General features: G+C 39.8%; 1 protein-coding gene and 1 non-coding gene across 5 annotated transcripts in view; one reads left to right on the forward strand and one right to left on the reverse strand.

Annotated features, from left to right (window-relative positions):
* Nucleotides 1-15743, reverse strand: part of XPO5 (exportin 5) — a 47668-nt gene that overhangs the window by 24064 nt on the left and 7861 nt on the right. For all 4 annotated transcript variants that reach the window (XR_011075783.1, XM_068559303.1, XM_068559302.1 and 1 more), the window contains 12 exons: nucleotides 15251-15436; nucleotides 14525-14601; nucleotides 11602-11701; nucleotides 10639-10722; nucleotides 9896-10021; nucleotides 8898-8988; nucleotides 6803-6931; nucleotides 5110-5228; nucleotides 3216-3371; nucleotides 1945-1986; nucleotides 1531-1620; nucleotides 574-773 (listed from right to left, as the gene is read on the reverse strand). Coding sequence is in view for 3 of the 4 variants with exons in the window: in XM_068559303.1 (XP_068415404.1) it covers nucleotides 574-773; nucleotides 1531-1620; nucleotides 1945-1986; nucleotides 3216-3371; nucleotides 5110-5228; nucleotides 6803-6931; nucleotides 8898-8988; nucleotides 9896-10021; nucleotides 10639-10722; nucleotides 11602-11701; nucleotides 14525-14601; nucleotides 15251-15436 (1400 nt within the window). In the remaining variant the exon portion in view is untranslated. The remainder of the gene's footprint in view (nucleotides 1-573; nucleotides 774-1530; nucleotides 1621-1944; nucleotides 1987-3215; nucleotides 3372-5109; nucleotides 5229-6802; nucleotides 6932-8897; nucleotides 8989-9895; nucleotides 10022-10638; nucleotides 10723-11601; nucleotides 11702-14524; nucleotides 14602-15250; nucleotides 15437-15743) is intronic.
* On the forward strand, nucleotides 5767-5838 carry TRNAD-GUC (transfer RNA aspartic acid (anticodon GUC)). Its single transcript has one exon. It is a non-coding gene; the product is annotated as a tRNA-Asp (tRNA).

Raw genomic sequence — 15743 nt, forward strand, 5'->3', positions numbered from 1 at the left:
GCACAGAGGGGTGTCTGTACAGCTCCTACTCTGTATGGCCCTACTGGCTGTTCTCACTTCTTTATATGTGCTGAAGCTGCAACTAGACACCACAGCAGACCTCACTCTGTGGCCTTCCGACCCACACTATCCATCTTAGTCATTTCGTCTCTGTTCCTACGCCTCTGCAGAGCAAGGTGATGTTTTCGGCATTTCACTTACAAGACTGCTTTTAGAGCAGTGGTGCCAACCTCTTTGGCACCACAGGGACTGGTTTCGTGGAAGACAATTTTTCCACGGACCCGGGGTCGGGGGTGTATGGGGGATGGTTCAGGCGGTAACGCGAGCGATGGGGAGCGGTGATGAAGCTCTCCTCTGCCGCTCACCTCCTGCTGTGCAGCCCAGTTCCTAACAGGCGGCAGACCAGTACCGGTCTGTGGCCCGGGGGTTGGGGACCCCTGTTTTAGAGGCCTTCAGTTATCACTGATAGTGCCACTATACCTTGATATCCTTACACCCCGACCCCGGACATAGTCTTAGAAGAGAATGGGTACTCAAGTGCAGTCAAGGTCAAGGGCAAAGGATCTCCCCCACCTGTGCATGTCTTCAGAAAGCCAGATGCTGGCCACGGGTGCCATCAGCTCCTCTAGAAACACCTTCTGACGCTCGTAGTTCTTGAACTGGTTGCTAATGAGAACCAGGGCTTCCATGAGGGCACACTTCTCCATCTGTGTCAGGAGCAGCTCATTGGAGAGGAGCTGCTTCACATGGTTATACAGCATGTCAAAACTGGGCTGCATTTCACAAAGAAAAAAACCCGGAGGTGGTGAAGGTCTGAGTTTCAAGGAGTGGTGGGTCACTCAAGGAAGGTAAAAAGAGGATGAAGACACTTCCAGGACAGTCAGGCCAATAAGACTGTCACTTAATAATTTACTTATAACACTCTTCTTTTGGCTGAACAGGCACGCAATTTAGGTTTGAGTATTTGGGTAACTGCACTTTCCGACTCTACAACTGTGAAAACCATCTGTCTTTTATATCTATATCAACTTTTACAGTATCTTCATGGACAAAGATCAGTTTGTTTTATATACATATATATTTATATATTTTATATATAGAGAGAGAGAAGGAGGGGTGGGGAGAGAGACAGACAGACACACACAAATAACTGCTGTGTATTCAGAGAAGAAATTTTTGGTTAATTTGTTATCTGGAGTAGTGCTAAACTTCTTACAGAAACCCTCCAAAAAACGTTGGGGTTTGCACCTGGCTTCTCTCAAGACTAGGCACATCACTTGGCAGTGGTGGTTAAGAACATCACACATAGTACGTTAAAGAGGTGTACACTGACAGGGAAAACTTGGTCATCCATGTGGAAGAGAACAATTCATTCTGAGGCAATATATTTGCATTTCTAAACTTCACTGAGTAGCTCTGGAGTTGGGGAAGACCAACCTTATGTGAGGTATAATTAGGGGTGGATTTATAGAGGAATGTACCCAAACTCGGCATGTCTCAGTGGTTACTTGAACAGAGTCCAGGGCTTACCAGCACGAGCTGGGGGTAGTCACGACACATCTTGATGATGGAGGAACAAGCATGTCTCCTCACATTCCTCACCGCCCGGGTCCTGGGAGCCTGGGAAGAGATATTCAATAAACTTAAAGCTACTTTTAATATAATTAACAGATGCTTCAGAGAATCATGTAAATATCTCCTTCAGAGGTAAATTCACAATTTTCACAGCTATGGGAGTATAATCAAGTGACATTTATAGTTACCATGAATCCACATGTTTACTATTTGTCCTAGAGTATCTCTAGTGCAAAACACCCCATCATATGACTATCTCCTGCCTTTATTAACCCCTTTTGCTTATTAGAAAAATCTACACTAAGTGTTGGGTATTCACATTTTTGTTCTTAAGAAGTTAGAATTGGTAGGCTGAATTAATGATCTTACCTTACTTTCCTCAACAGTTTCAAAAGTGACAGATGAAAATAGCTAAGGGGAAGAAAAAAGGTCACTCATAAGTACCAAATGCATAAAGTATTTTTAAATAATAGTTACAAAGTTTCTAACAAAATCCCCAAAGTGCAAACAATATGGTAACAAAAGGGTTTTCAACTGGCATTACAAAGTTTCAGATGTTCATTTTCTCAGATAACTCTGCAAGAGGCTTGAGATTCACAATTTTACCAGCAAACACTTTACAAAGATAAAGGCCACAGAATCCCAGAACAATCCAGGCTATCATCCAAGAACTCAGCCATGGTCACATCTCTCCACTTTTTGTTAAAAGTTGAGTGGTCTACTCTCCCTGATTCCATTTCATAACTCCCCACTTACTCCTTAACCCAATGCAATGTGACTGCTGCCCTAGCCACTATGATGGAATAACACGCTAACAAAGGTCTAGAGGAACCCTATGGACACTCTCCAATTCTTAAAGAAATTCTGTGGCAACAAATGAGTCCACATTTTTGAAGTTCTCCTGGACTTTGTAACACAACATTTTCTCCATCTCTCTGGCCATCCCTTTTTTTGTTCTTTGAGGGCTTCTCCCTCAATGATGGTGACTGTCAGGGTTCTCTGCTTGAGCTACATGTCCAACTCTACATAAAACTCCTTTTTGCTAGGGCTTCACCTCTACTATTGGCATTTCTATGATGGCGATGCCTTAATTTTCTCTCATAATTTTCTGAATCTAGACCTTTAACCTCAAACAGCCAGTTTAGCATGAGATGTCTCCACTGAGATATTATATGTATACTTTAAACCTAGTCCTGCAAAACAGAACTCACCCCTTCTCTGCCTTACTCCTTCTCTCCTCCTGGTCCAATATTCTCACTCAGGTGGTGCTTCACCTCTCACTAGTCACCTCAACTGGCCCCCAAAACCTTTCCTCTTACAAATCACCTCCCAACCCGACAGCACACATTGATACCTCCTCCTTCAGGTACTCTTTTCCATCTCAGTGTACATGTCTACTAACTGCAATGCCACGTAGGTACCACATCTGTCTATGTGCCTTTCTCCCCGAACAGAGAGGTGGTAAAGGACAAGGCTTTCCTACTAGCATGGTGCCTGCTCCACATTAAGTACTGAGTAAATATTTGATAAATAAATAAACAACTGTTTATTAGCTTGTCTCATATACTTACAAAAACAGTTACAAAAAATAATTAGCTTAGAAATGCCAAAATAAAGTTTACAAAGGAGAGGGAGTTTACCTTAGAGAAGACCTGGGGCAGGAACTCTGGTCTGTAGGTGACAAATGGAAAGAGTGCTGAGACATTAGTGAGGACACAGGACAGGATGAGGGGATCCTTGGTGTCAAAGTTCAGGACCATCTGCAATAGCTCTACTCCATCATTAATAGGAATTTCCTGTGATACAGACATGAAAAGGAGGTTGACATAACTGAAAACCACTTTTGCTAAATTTCCTTCACACTCTATGTAAATATGGTTGTCACATATGGTTTTATATACTGCTTCTTAACCCTTAAACTTCTAAGCATTACCCCATGTTATTAAAATTTTTCACAAATGATGCTGCCATTATTAGGGATGTAGCATTACCTACTACTAGAAATTGAACAAACTCAGAATGCCATCATTTCAAAGTGAGGTGAATATAAAAGCAGATGAAGTTAATGATCCTAAGATCTAATTTGTTAATATGCCATTTATGAATCTGTAGATTGCTTTGGGTAGTAGAGTCATTTTCACAATGTTGATTCTTCCAATCCAAGAACATGGTATATCTCTCCATCTATTTGTATCATCTTTGATTTCTTTCATCAGTGTCTTATAATTTTCTGCATACAGGTCTTTTGTCTCCTTAGGTAGGTTTATTCCTAGATATTTTATTCTTTTTGTTGCAATGGTAAACGGGAGTGTTTTCTTAATTTCACTTTCAGATTTTTCATCATTAGTGTATAGGAATGCAAGAGATTTCTGTGCATTAATTTTGTATCCTGCTACTTTACCAAATTCATTGATTAGCTCTAGTAGTTTTCTGGTAGCATCTTTAGGATTCTCTATGTATAGTATCATGTCATCTGCAAACAGTGACAGCTTGACTTCTTCTTTTCCGATTTGGATTCCTCTTATTTTTTTTTCTTCTCTGATTGCCGTGGCTAACACTTCCAAAACTATGTTGAATAATAGTGGTGAGAGTGGGCAACCTTGTCTTGTTCCTGATCTTAGTGGAAATGGTTTCAGTTTTTCACCATTGAGGACAATGTTGGCTGTGGGTTTGTCATATATGGCCTTTATTATGTTGAGGAAAGTTCCCTCTATGCCTACTTTCTGCAGGGCTTTTATCATAAATGGGTGTTGAAATTTATGAGAAAAAGCACTGTATTTCACTTATCTTCAAGGGACTTAGATTCTTTCTACAACTAACCTAGAATGAGTTAAGACGAATTACCCCAAAATAAGTGATCCAATTATTTTTAATCTAATTAACATAGTTAATATAGTATATGCTGTTATCCGGTTTAATCAGATTATTCAAGAAAGAGGGACACAGATCAGCCATCATGAATATTCTGGTCAATTTGCCAAAATTGGCAGATATCTCTTAGATTTTCCAATTCAAGGCTTCCATCACTGTCCTCCCTCTAATAGTTACCCTACCTGTGGTTCACTGTACTATCAGGCTCATCTTATTATCCCCTAAAACGAATACTAAACACCACGGGGCTTAAAGTTAGAGAGACCTAATTTGGGTCCCAGCTCTATTTATTAGCTATTTGACCTTGAGCATGTTATTTACCCTCTCTGAATCTCAGTTTCCTCTTCTGTAAGATGCACACTCACATATTTTCCTATCCCACTGCTAGTTTTAAGAAGATCAAAATTGGGGACTTCCCTGGTGGCGCAGTGGTTAAGACTCTGTGCTCCCAATGCAGGGGGCCCGGGTTCGATCCCTGTTCAGGGAACTAGATCCCAGATGCATGCTGCAACCAAGAGTTCACATGCCACAACTAAGAAACCGGCAAGCTGCAACTAAGGAGCCCGCCTGCTGCAACTAAGACCTGGCGCAACCAAATAAATAAATAATAATTTTAAAAAGATCAAAATTATTATGCAATCGGCACAAGAAACAATTACTTACTTCTTTATCTAATGTTCGAAACATCTGGTTGATCACACTTTCCAAAAAAAAGGTCATGGCTTCCCACTGCACAAATGAAGGTGAGAAGATGGAGCAGAGGCTGCCTTCTCCAGTTCCAGCTGCAGGGGAACAGGGTTTTAAAACACACACACACACACACACACACACACACACACACATGCACTTATAAACACTGTAGGATCACAGAAGACACAGAGACCACGGGCTGTAGAAACCACTAGGTAATTTCACAGTTGAAGGAACAAGGTAATCTAACCCTTCTCAGCCTGGGAAAAGAAAAGGAAGCAGAAAGGGATCCTTATCCTGCCTCTACCTCTAAAAACAAACTGTCTGAATTCACCTTTGTGAGCCTTGTCTGCAAAGCCAGTTTGAGTACTGAATGAGAATATACACGTAAGCATCAAAACCAGTGCCTGGCCTATTGAGAAATATTAATTAATTTCCCCCTCCCTCCCTTTTCATAATCTGTCCATGGGAATCTAAATAATTACGATATCTAAGACCATAAAGAATCTTTCCAACAAGGAATTGCTGTAAGATACAAAATGCTGCTTCACATCCAGTAGCCTCATGACAACTGCAAGGGCGCTGTGCAGAGAACTGTGCCACCCTCCAAGTTCACAAGTATCATCAAGTTCCCTGGTGGCCTAGTGGTTAGGATTTGGTGCTGTCACTGCCATGACCCAGGTTCGATCCCTGGTCAGGGAACTGAGATCCCGCAAGCCACATGGCGGGACCAAAATATGAAAAAAAAAAAAAAAAAGAAAAGAAAAACCCCCACAAGTATCATCAAAGCATGTCACTTAAACAGCAAGGCCCCTGCAAAACGAATTACAAATTACTTTTCTTGCTTCCATACAGGGCTCACATTTACTAGCTTCATCTTGGTACAACATATTTGGGCCTCTGCAAACATTCAAGTTACTAGATACCAGGGACCTTTACAGTCAACTGTGAATACATAAAACTGAATGTTAAATCCCATGAATGTCAAGTAACTAGTGTACTTGGTAACTGACCATAGTGTGGAGTTTTTCCAAAGCAGTGACTTACACCCTTTCCTTACAATCCTCTCACCCACTGCCTGCATTAATAAGATGACAGACAAGATACAGAGCACAGAGAAGTTACCTAGCTTATGCTTTTGGGTAGAGGGGGGTTATTTTGATTTTACATAAAGTGGCATTTCCCAAAGGCTTTGAGGGGGCTGAGCGATACGGGAAACCCCTGCACTGCTTGTTGTGCCTGACTAACAAGTCATTTTTTCCGAGTTTAAGAGAAATGCCATGCAAGAACTTGGTTGAAAAGCTTTAAAAAGTTAGGTCTAGACATGTAATTTGTTAGATGCTGCCTGAGGTGAAGTAATAAATTCAACAATAAACAATTGTTGACTCTGTTAGAAAAGAAAAATGAAGGCAGAACTGATAGGGTCATGGTTTTACCCTAATTTAAACAGAGTTAAAATCTGGTATTATATCTGCTTTCTCTGCCTATGTGTGCAAATGAAAAGGCTCACTCTGTAGGATGGAACTGGGCAGTGAGCAAAGCTGTTTTTGAACACTATTAGCATACTGTTTTGAAATGTGGCTCAGAGGTTTATTTCTATGTACAGTTTTGATACATAGAAATACTTCACTAATGTTCAGTCAGAAAAAAACAAAAGAAGTCTTACAGTTCATGGATCCAGTATCAACAGAAGTTGAGAGCTGATACTTTAGCCACTCCCCAGCCATCTGGAAGCTAGTCTTGGGATCCAAGCGACATGCTAACCTCATTACTTCTCCTTGTTGGGCCCGAGAGGCTGCCAAGAGAAAGACATGAATAAATAACCGCATATAACAGATACTTAGTTAATGTTTACGCATTTATCCATCCCAGGAGGAAAACATTCAAGAGATTTTGTTTTGCAGACTTATGCTCTGAATCTAACAAATGTTCAGTAAAGCTTTGTTAACAAATCTAGAAATTTTCAAAACTGAATTCTAAGAAGCCACCATACCAGCTAGATCCTATAAGCGGCAAATCAAAAGTGGTCTCCCCTTTCTGTTGGAATTAAAAGGAGATCAGATTGGTACAGATGTAAAATGGTATGGCTGCTGAAGAAAATGGTCTGGCAGTTCCTCAAAACATTAAACATGGAATTACCATATGATTTAGTAATTCTCTTTCTAGGCATATGCCCAAGAAAAATAAAAACATATGTCCGGGCTTCCCTGGTGGCGCAGTGGTTGAGAATCTGCCTGCTAATGCAGGGGACACGGGTTCGAGCCCTGGTCTGGGAAGATCCCACATGCCGTGGAGCAACTAGGCCCGTGAGCCACAACTACTGAGCCTGCGCGTCTGGAGCCTGTGCTCCGCAACAAGAGAGGCCACGATAGTGAGAGGCCCACGCACCGCGATGAAGAGTGGCCCCCGCTTGCCGCAACTAGAGAAAGCCCTCATAGAAACGAAGACCCAACACAGCCAAGATAAATAAATAAATAAAACAAAACAAAACAAAAAAACATATGTCCACTCAAAAACTTGTACCCAGGGGGATTTCCCTGGTGGCGCAGTGGTTAAGAATCCACCTGCCAATGCAGGGGACATGGGTTCGAGCCCTGGTCCGGGCAGATCCCACATACTGCAGAGCAGCTAAGCCCGTGCACCACAACTACTGAGCCTGCGCTCTACAGCCCGCGAGCCACAACTACTGAAGCCTGTGCTCCACAACAAAAGAAGCCACTGCAATGAGAAGCCCGCACACCACAATGAAGAGTAGCCCCCGCTCGCCGCAACTAGAGAAAGCCCGTGCACAGCAACAAAGACCCACCACAGCCAAAATAAATAATAAGTAAATAAATTTATTTAAAAAAAATAACAAAATAACTTGTACCCAAATGTTATAATAGCATTATTCTTAATAGTCAGGATGTGGAAACAACTCAAGTATTTATCAACTTATCAATGGATGAATAAAATGTGGTATATCCATACAATGAAGTATTATTGGCAATAAAAAGAAATGAAGTACTGATACATACTACAACATGGATGAATTTTTAAAACGCTACACTAAGAAAAAGAAGGCAGTTAGTTACCAAAGACAACACACCGTATGATTCCATTTATATGAAATGTTTGGAATAGGTGAAAGATAGAAATAGAAAGCAGATTAGTGCTTTTCCAGGGCTGAGAGGGATGAGGGGATTGGGAGATGACTGCTAATGGTTACAGGGTTTCTTGGGGACATGAAAATGTCCTAACATTGACTCTGGTTGTGGTTGTACAACTGAGAAAATACAAAAAAACCCCACTGTATTATATACATAAATGGATGAACTGTATGACAAATATATTACATCAATAAAGTTGTTATTAAAAAAGGGAGGGGGGACCAAGTTACAGAAAACCCAGAAGAGAATTAGGAATCGTGGGTTTTTCCTCTTTTTTAGAAAAAAGACTCACAATGTAAGATGGTATTTAATTCTAATATATAAATATAAAAAAAAAATGAAAGTGCCTTACCTAAAGTTACTATCTCTAAACATCAATGTCCAAAGGCAGTGTGTGCGTGTATATGTTTGTGGGGGTGTGTGTGTAAGAGATAAAACAATGCGTGGAATAAGTACAATCCCAGCACTCTCTGCAATGTGCAAATGGAGATTAAACAGGCTGCTGTCCAGACTTGGGGCTCTTTAATACAGAACCTCAAGGGTCATGCACCATGACTCATAACACTAGATGCCATTCTGAGACTGGAAGAAATTCCAGGCCAATTCACTCACAGTTGAAGAAAGCATTGAAGTCCTCGTCGCTATCAAAATCAAATCGAGAGTATTCACAGCTAGGGCTGTCTGTTTTAGAAGGAAAGCCCATCTGGAAAGAGAAACATAATTAGGGTAGGGGGTGAGGGTTTTCATGAGATATATGATGATAAATAACTGCTTCTGGTCTACCCTTAAGCCTACAATTTGCTTCCAGCACGAATAATCCTGGGAGTGGTAGAAAGAGAAGGTTTTTTATTTGATACCCTCTTCCAGGTTCCTCAGGGAAAATTAAATTCTGGAATTAGTTTAAGGTCTTTGAGTATAAAGATGTCCCAAAACAAAGTGCTGAGACAGCCTGCAATAAGTAAAAGAATTGAAACAATTTGTCTTCTTAAATGCTGAACCCTGGAAATAAGCATGTAACTTTTTATGTTTCATTCAAAAAGTACTGAAGACCATGAAGGCAGAGAACTAGAAGATGGTGTGCAACGTGCTAGGTGAATTCCTTGAGGAAATAAGGGGACCCTTGAATGGGTCCTATTCTCTGATTTTACAAATCAAGATGAAGCATCTGTCAGCTGCAAGAGCCTTGAACAGATCTCAGAGTGTTCATAAGCAACTCTCTGTTGAGGTAGTGAGCAATCTGCTTCCATTCTCCCCTTCTCATTCACCTTCCTGACCCTCACTTGGCCTTCAGAAAGTCAGACATTACTTCCTCTTGGAATCTCCCTGACTCCACCCTCCTTTCTATTTTTAACCTCTGAAAAGCAATGATCATATTGTATGGTCATGGTCACTGCTCTCATCCTATCACTTCTTTTTCCTAGCACTTAGCCCAATACTTGGCATATAAGTGCTCCAAAATATGAAAGAGTAGATATTTCTTCTTGAGGAATAAAAGACTAATATGCCCAAGGAAAGGATCTCAGTGACCAAGACAGGGCTGTCAATGATGCCATCTAAGTCTTATGATGTGTATTCACTGACATTCCACGTTTTAGATTCCCACTGCATACCTTGACCAAGTTAGTCATAGAAGCACGAAGATATTTTGGTATTATTGCTAATAGCAAAGGGTCACGGGATAGGATCTCATGCCGGAAGAGGGCTCCCCAAGTCATCTGAGTTGAAGAGCGCAAAAACTAAAGGGAAAAAAGAAAAAACTCAGTTTAAGGATTTGGGTTTTATATACCAAGACTACTACTTAGCTCAGCAATTATCCACTATATTTTTCCATGGAAATAAATGTCTGTAATACTTTGAAACTGCCCATACTGTAGTACAGCAGTAATGACTGCTCACTATGGACCATATGTTAATAAGACAGACTGGGTCAGGTGCAATTCCCGGAGTATGAGCTGAATTCTACCACTTTCTGTTTTATGCAAGAAAGGACAGAGGAACCTCAGGATGATATTACAAGGAAAATCTTGGATTGGATAAAATTAATTTTATAATAATACAATTAATCAGACTTTTGTATTTAAAACATCTTTAGTGGTAAATCACCTGGGACATACCTCATATCTGATTGAGCTTTATCAGAATGACACTACCTGAGGGGTAACTGCTGACCTAGACTGCAATGCTTAGCTCAGGAAGAAGACTCAGCAATTTTCTTAATGAAATGCTACTACAGTTATTCCCTAGGATCTTAAGAGTCACATTTTATACTTCAGCTGCTAATTACTTCCGGCCATAGCGCTTGATTTTAATTTACTTAACTAAAATTTTGAGAAGTCACCTCCATAAAGTTTACCTGACTTGGATGAGTTGTGAAAGCCAGAAAAGATTCCAGGTATTTTCCAAAGTTTGCTGGTGTTTCTACATCAGAATCCACACCCTGTAGGACAAAAAGACCACTACATTAACGATGTTGATGGGGAGGTCAGGGTAGAGAGTGGAGTAACAAATACAGACAACTTATACCCTCAAAAATTTCAGGTTTCAAAGGACTTTATACTTCCTTGTGGCCTAAGGAAGGCATCATTTCAAGGGCTAAAACACAGGAAAGCTGCTTTACCTCCTTAATCATCATCATTAAAACCTATTCTGTGGTCAAATAGTAAAACAAGAGTATTCATTTCAGAAATCCGTAATTTCTTCAGATCTAGTCTAGTCACATCTCTGTGACCTAACCTATTAAATAACCACTTGACGGAACACATCTTATGTCTGAAGTTCCATCCTCTCTAGCCATTCAAGCCACCACAAAAAGGCATAACATCAAGCGCAAAATGTCTGTACCAATATCCTATCTTTTAACACGTAAGACTGAGTATTAAATATTTCCCTAAAGACAATTAATTCCAGGTCAATCAGACTAAAGTTTTCTTTTATGATCTAATAATACATTCTTTAGATTTGGGAAAAGGGTTCTTTATTCAAATCCGTAATGTTTCATGACCTAATAGGACTTTAAAGGGTAATGCACTCGGCAGACTGAAGTTTTACAAGTACCAAAATGAACAGGAGCAGCAACATTGACTTTATGGAATAACAGATGTGAATGTTTACTATTGACATTAATAACTGACTTGTTAAAAAAAACTATATCATTCAAACTCAATTAAAATAATTTAATCTATAGAATTATAAGAAATAATCTGTAGGGAAATGCCCCCCTCAGGCTTAAATCAATGGCATGTGTCACCCCTTACACAAATATAACTTTCTAAATCCTCTCCTCAAATGGCCCTGAAACTCTCCAGAAAGTGCTCACCAGCAATGCACACAGCTGATTGCCCAGAGCACACAACACCTGACAGAGTCTCTTCAGGAAGACATAGTGTTTTTCTACCAAGCCTCCTCCGTCAGCAGTCCTGAAGAGGAGAAAACAGTGTGATTAGCAGCACATCAAGAGCACCAAAGACAGTCCCATGGAATGGAGCTGTATGTGGTCTGTGCTCCAACATTCAAATTTCAGTTGATTATTAAAGTTAAAAAAAAAAAATCAAAAAACAAAACTAAGCCCAAAACCTCCAACCAAACACTGAAAGATCGATGAGGAATAGGGGTCAATGCCATCTCATCCTTCAACAGACACTCTAATTTTGGGTAATGCGGTCCTTGAGTACTTTGGGATAATATTGTAAACTCTGAGCATGACTCCACAAAGCAATACATATACTTATATGCATAAAAACTGCACAAAAAGACATTGGTTGATACTGAGGAAGGACTTAGATCTCTAGGGAAGCATGCAGTAATTCCTTATACCACTGACAAAATCAAAAGGACTATAATGAAGAGAATGAAAAGACAAGTGACAGACTAGGAGAAAATATTTGCAAAAGACACATCTGATAAAAGACTTATCCAAAATATACAAAACCTCTTAAAACTCAATAAGAAAAAAATCTGATTAAAAAATGGGCCAAAGACCTTAATAGACACCTCACTAAAGAAGATATACAGATGGGAAATAAACATATGAAAAGAAGCTCCACATCAAATGTCATCAGGGAATTGCAAATTAAAACGAGATAGCACTATACACCTATTAGAATAGCCAAAATCCAGAACACTGACAACACCAAATGCTGGTGAGGATGTGGAGCAACAGGAACTCTCATACATTGTTGGTGGGAATGCAAAATGGTACAGCCCCTTTGGAAGACAGTTTGACAGTTTCTTACAAAACTAAACATACTCTTACCATATGATTTAGTAATCACACTCCTTGGTAATTACCCAAAGGAGCTGAACATACAAAAAGGATGTTTATAGCAGCTTTATTCATAATTGCAAGAATCTGGAAGCAACCAAGATGTCCTTCAGTAAGTGAATGGATAAATAAACTTTGGTACATCCAGACAACAGAATATTATTCAGTGGTAAAAAGGAATGCGCTAACCAAGCCATGAAAAGACGTGTAGGAACTATAAATGCATGATACTAAGTGAAAGGAAACAATCTGAAAAGGTTACATACTATATGATTACAACTATACAACATTCTGGAAAAGGCAAAACTATGGAGAAAGTAAAAAGATCAGTGGTTGCCAGGAGTTTGGGTGGGAGAGGAGGGATAAATAGGCAGAGCACAGAGGATTTTCAGGGCAGTGAAAAAAAACCTGTAAGATACTATTATGATGAATACATGTTATTACACGTTTGTTGAAACTCAGAGAACGTACCCATAAAATGTATAACACCAAGGTGAACCCTAAGGTAAACTATGGCTTTGGATGATTATGATGTGTCAATGTAAGTTCAACAGCTCTAACAAATGTACCACTCTGATAGGGGATGGCTATAATGGGGGAGGCTATGCATGTGTGGGGGCAGGGAATATATGGGAAATCTCTGTACCTTCCCCTGAATTTTGCTGTGAACGTTAATCTGCTCTAAAAAAACAAAATCTTTTTTTAAAGACGGTATTAAAAACATAACTTGGTATCTCATTTCTCCAAGTCATTTAGTTCAGATCAGTAATCACTTATGTGCTATTTTAGAATGCAAATACCCCTTTAAATTAAAAAAAAAAAAATTATTTGGTGGCAAGACCTGACCTACAAGGATGTAGGACGATTCACACTAACAAGAATTAATAAGGACTGGTGTGGACAGCAGCCATATTAGCGTGTTCTGGAGGCAGTACAGTGTAACGTAAAAAGCATGGGCCTCAGGGTAAGAAAGACCTAGGCTCTAGTGATGTTGAAGGACAGCGTGGCATCATGGTTTCTAGTACAGGCTCTGAAGTCTGAGTTTGAATCATAGCTTTACTAACCAGTACCAGTAGCACAAATGGAGATGGGACACCTCAGTGTGAATGTCATAGTCTCTAGGGAACTAAGAAATGGGCCCTGGAAACAGTAACTACAGTGGCCACCCAAAAGACATGTTATTAGTTTAATTAACAGGACTCCTTAAAAACAGACCTGTAGTATCCATAGGAAAGAGCCATCATAAAAGCTATGTTAGAATGGACAGTAAGAAATTTTAAGTAATATATCTGCGTCTCACATCTTTTCATTTGTCCCTGGCACCAAAAGTGAAGAAAGAGTATTGAAGAAAAATGGGTGCTGTGACAGTTTCAACTACTGTAATACACAGTTCTACCTGACTCCCTGGTAAGAAAAACATAACAGAAAATGCTTTAACATTTTTCAGAGCGATTAGAAGAAAATAAGCAGAAGCCACTATTTCAGGACATAGAATGTTTTTACAGGATTTATACACATATTTCACACTGACCACATTGTTCCTGCTGCTTCCTAGAGCCTCAGCACTTCAAGCATTGATTACTTTGACAAGGAGAGAGGGAGGAGTGTCTCAAGTTCTGCAATCAAGGAAGGCCGTGGGACAGACTCTGATCAGATCAGAGCATTCTCTGGCCTAGTCACCAAGGCTACTAGGAGGCTTAGGGATCATCAAAAGCAGACAAAGAGAACCAAGGAGATGAGCTGTCTGGGGAGAATGTGGAAAACTGTGACTGTGAGTGGATGCTGAGTCAACAGCCACAACTTATTTACAGCATAAGATCTTCAAAAAGGTGAAACAGTCCCTTTAAGAGTGCCTGATTTTCCTATTAAAAACACAGTCAACTGACTGCCAAGAGTCAGATAGGAACTTCAGATACATCCAAATGAGATACAAAAATGACAAAGAAATTAGAAAACACATAGAAAAGAAGATACTCACTGCGCAGCGGAGAGTATATAATGCATGGCAACATCTCCAAATAAGACCATCAAGGGCTTCCGGTCTTCCAACTTGCCCTAGACCCGATTTTAGGGAAACACAGGTAATACAAACTATGTTATTAAAAACCTCCAAGTACTAACAACTTCTATACCTATATAATCAAATATACTTACTGTCTTCCTAATTTCTCACATAGCCCTGGGGCTAACTGAACACTGAAAAAAACTCAACTCTTTAAATCCAAATCTGGGTAAGACTTATATTTTAAAATGTGTTGGACAATAATGATGATATGAAAGCAAAATAAATTACATCTGAAAATAACATTCACATGGAGAAAAGAGTCACAATCCCATTTGTTAGCCAAGACAGCTATAAAGCCAGTATAGTAACCTTCTACAATTCTTTGACGTAACACTATGTGAGTTTTAAACTTTAACATTACGCTTATATAGTTTCTTAAGCATGAAGTACCAAGATTCACAGCTCTTTCAAGAACCAAGTAGCCCTACAAATCTCTATATATCCTGACAATGGATTCCTAGGATATCGGCAAACTGTTGTCCAAAAGGTTGGAGGCAGGTAATTAAGTTGGTGTCAAGTAAAACAAAAAAACAAACAAAAGAAACCCAAACCTTTAAATGTCTTTCACCACAACATGGAATTAAACACACATATGCATCACTCAGAGACTGTCAAAGTCAGTTTGAAGTGGTAACTTACTTTCCTGCTGACTGCAATGAGAAGACACTCAGCTGCTCCCAGCTGAAGTTCCTGTTCGTTCAGAAGCAGGCACAGCATCTCCAGGAGTTTACAGTTTTCAGCAGTAATGTGACTCATGGACACCCAGTCAATGTAGCCCGCTAGAGTATTCAGTGCTGCAATTCCTACTCGACAGTTTGCTTGGGCCTGCATGAAAAGAAGTAACTTTTAGCCATTAAGTCCTCACTAACAGACAAGAAAGCTGTGATTATACCCGAGCTCCTTCTACTTTCTAATTCTAAAAAGAAAAACAAACAAAAAAATGTACTCATGCAACTGTTACTGATAGGCAACTCAAAGGTTTTCTTCTGATACACAATCACGTATCAAATGATGGCATTCTTGATGCCCATCAGTAAGACTATATTGGCATATGTGGCCATCTTACATCCTTCAAAAAATCTCAGATATTATCATTTTAACTCCCTTCCACCATAGCTCAGTGATCAAATAA

Source organism: Eschrichtius robustus, chromosome 12 (assembly GCF_028021215.1).
Source record: "Eschrichtius robustus isolate mEscRob2 chromosome 12, mEscRob2.pri, whole genome shotgun sequence".
In the NCBI taxonomy this organism is placed as follows: Eukaryota; Metazoa; Chordata; class Mammalia; order Artiodactyla; family Eschrichtiidae; genus Eschrichtius; species Eschrichtius robustus.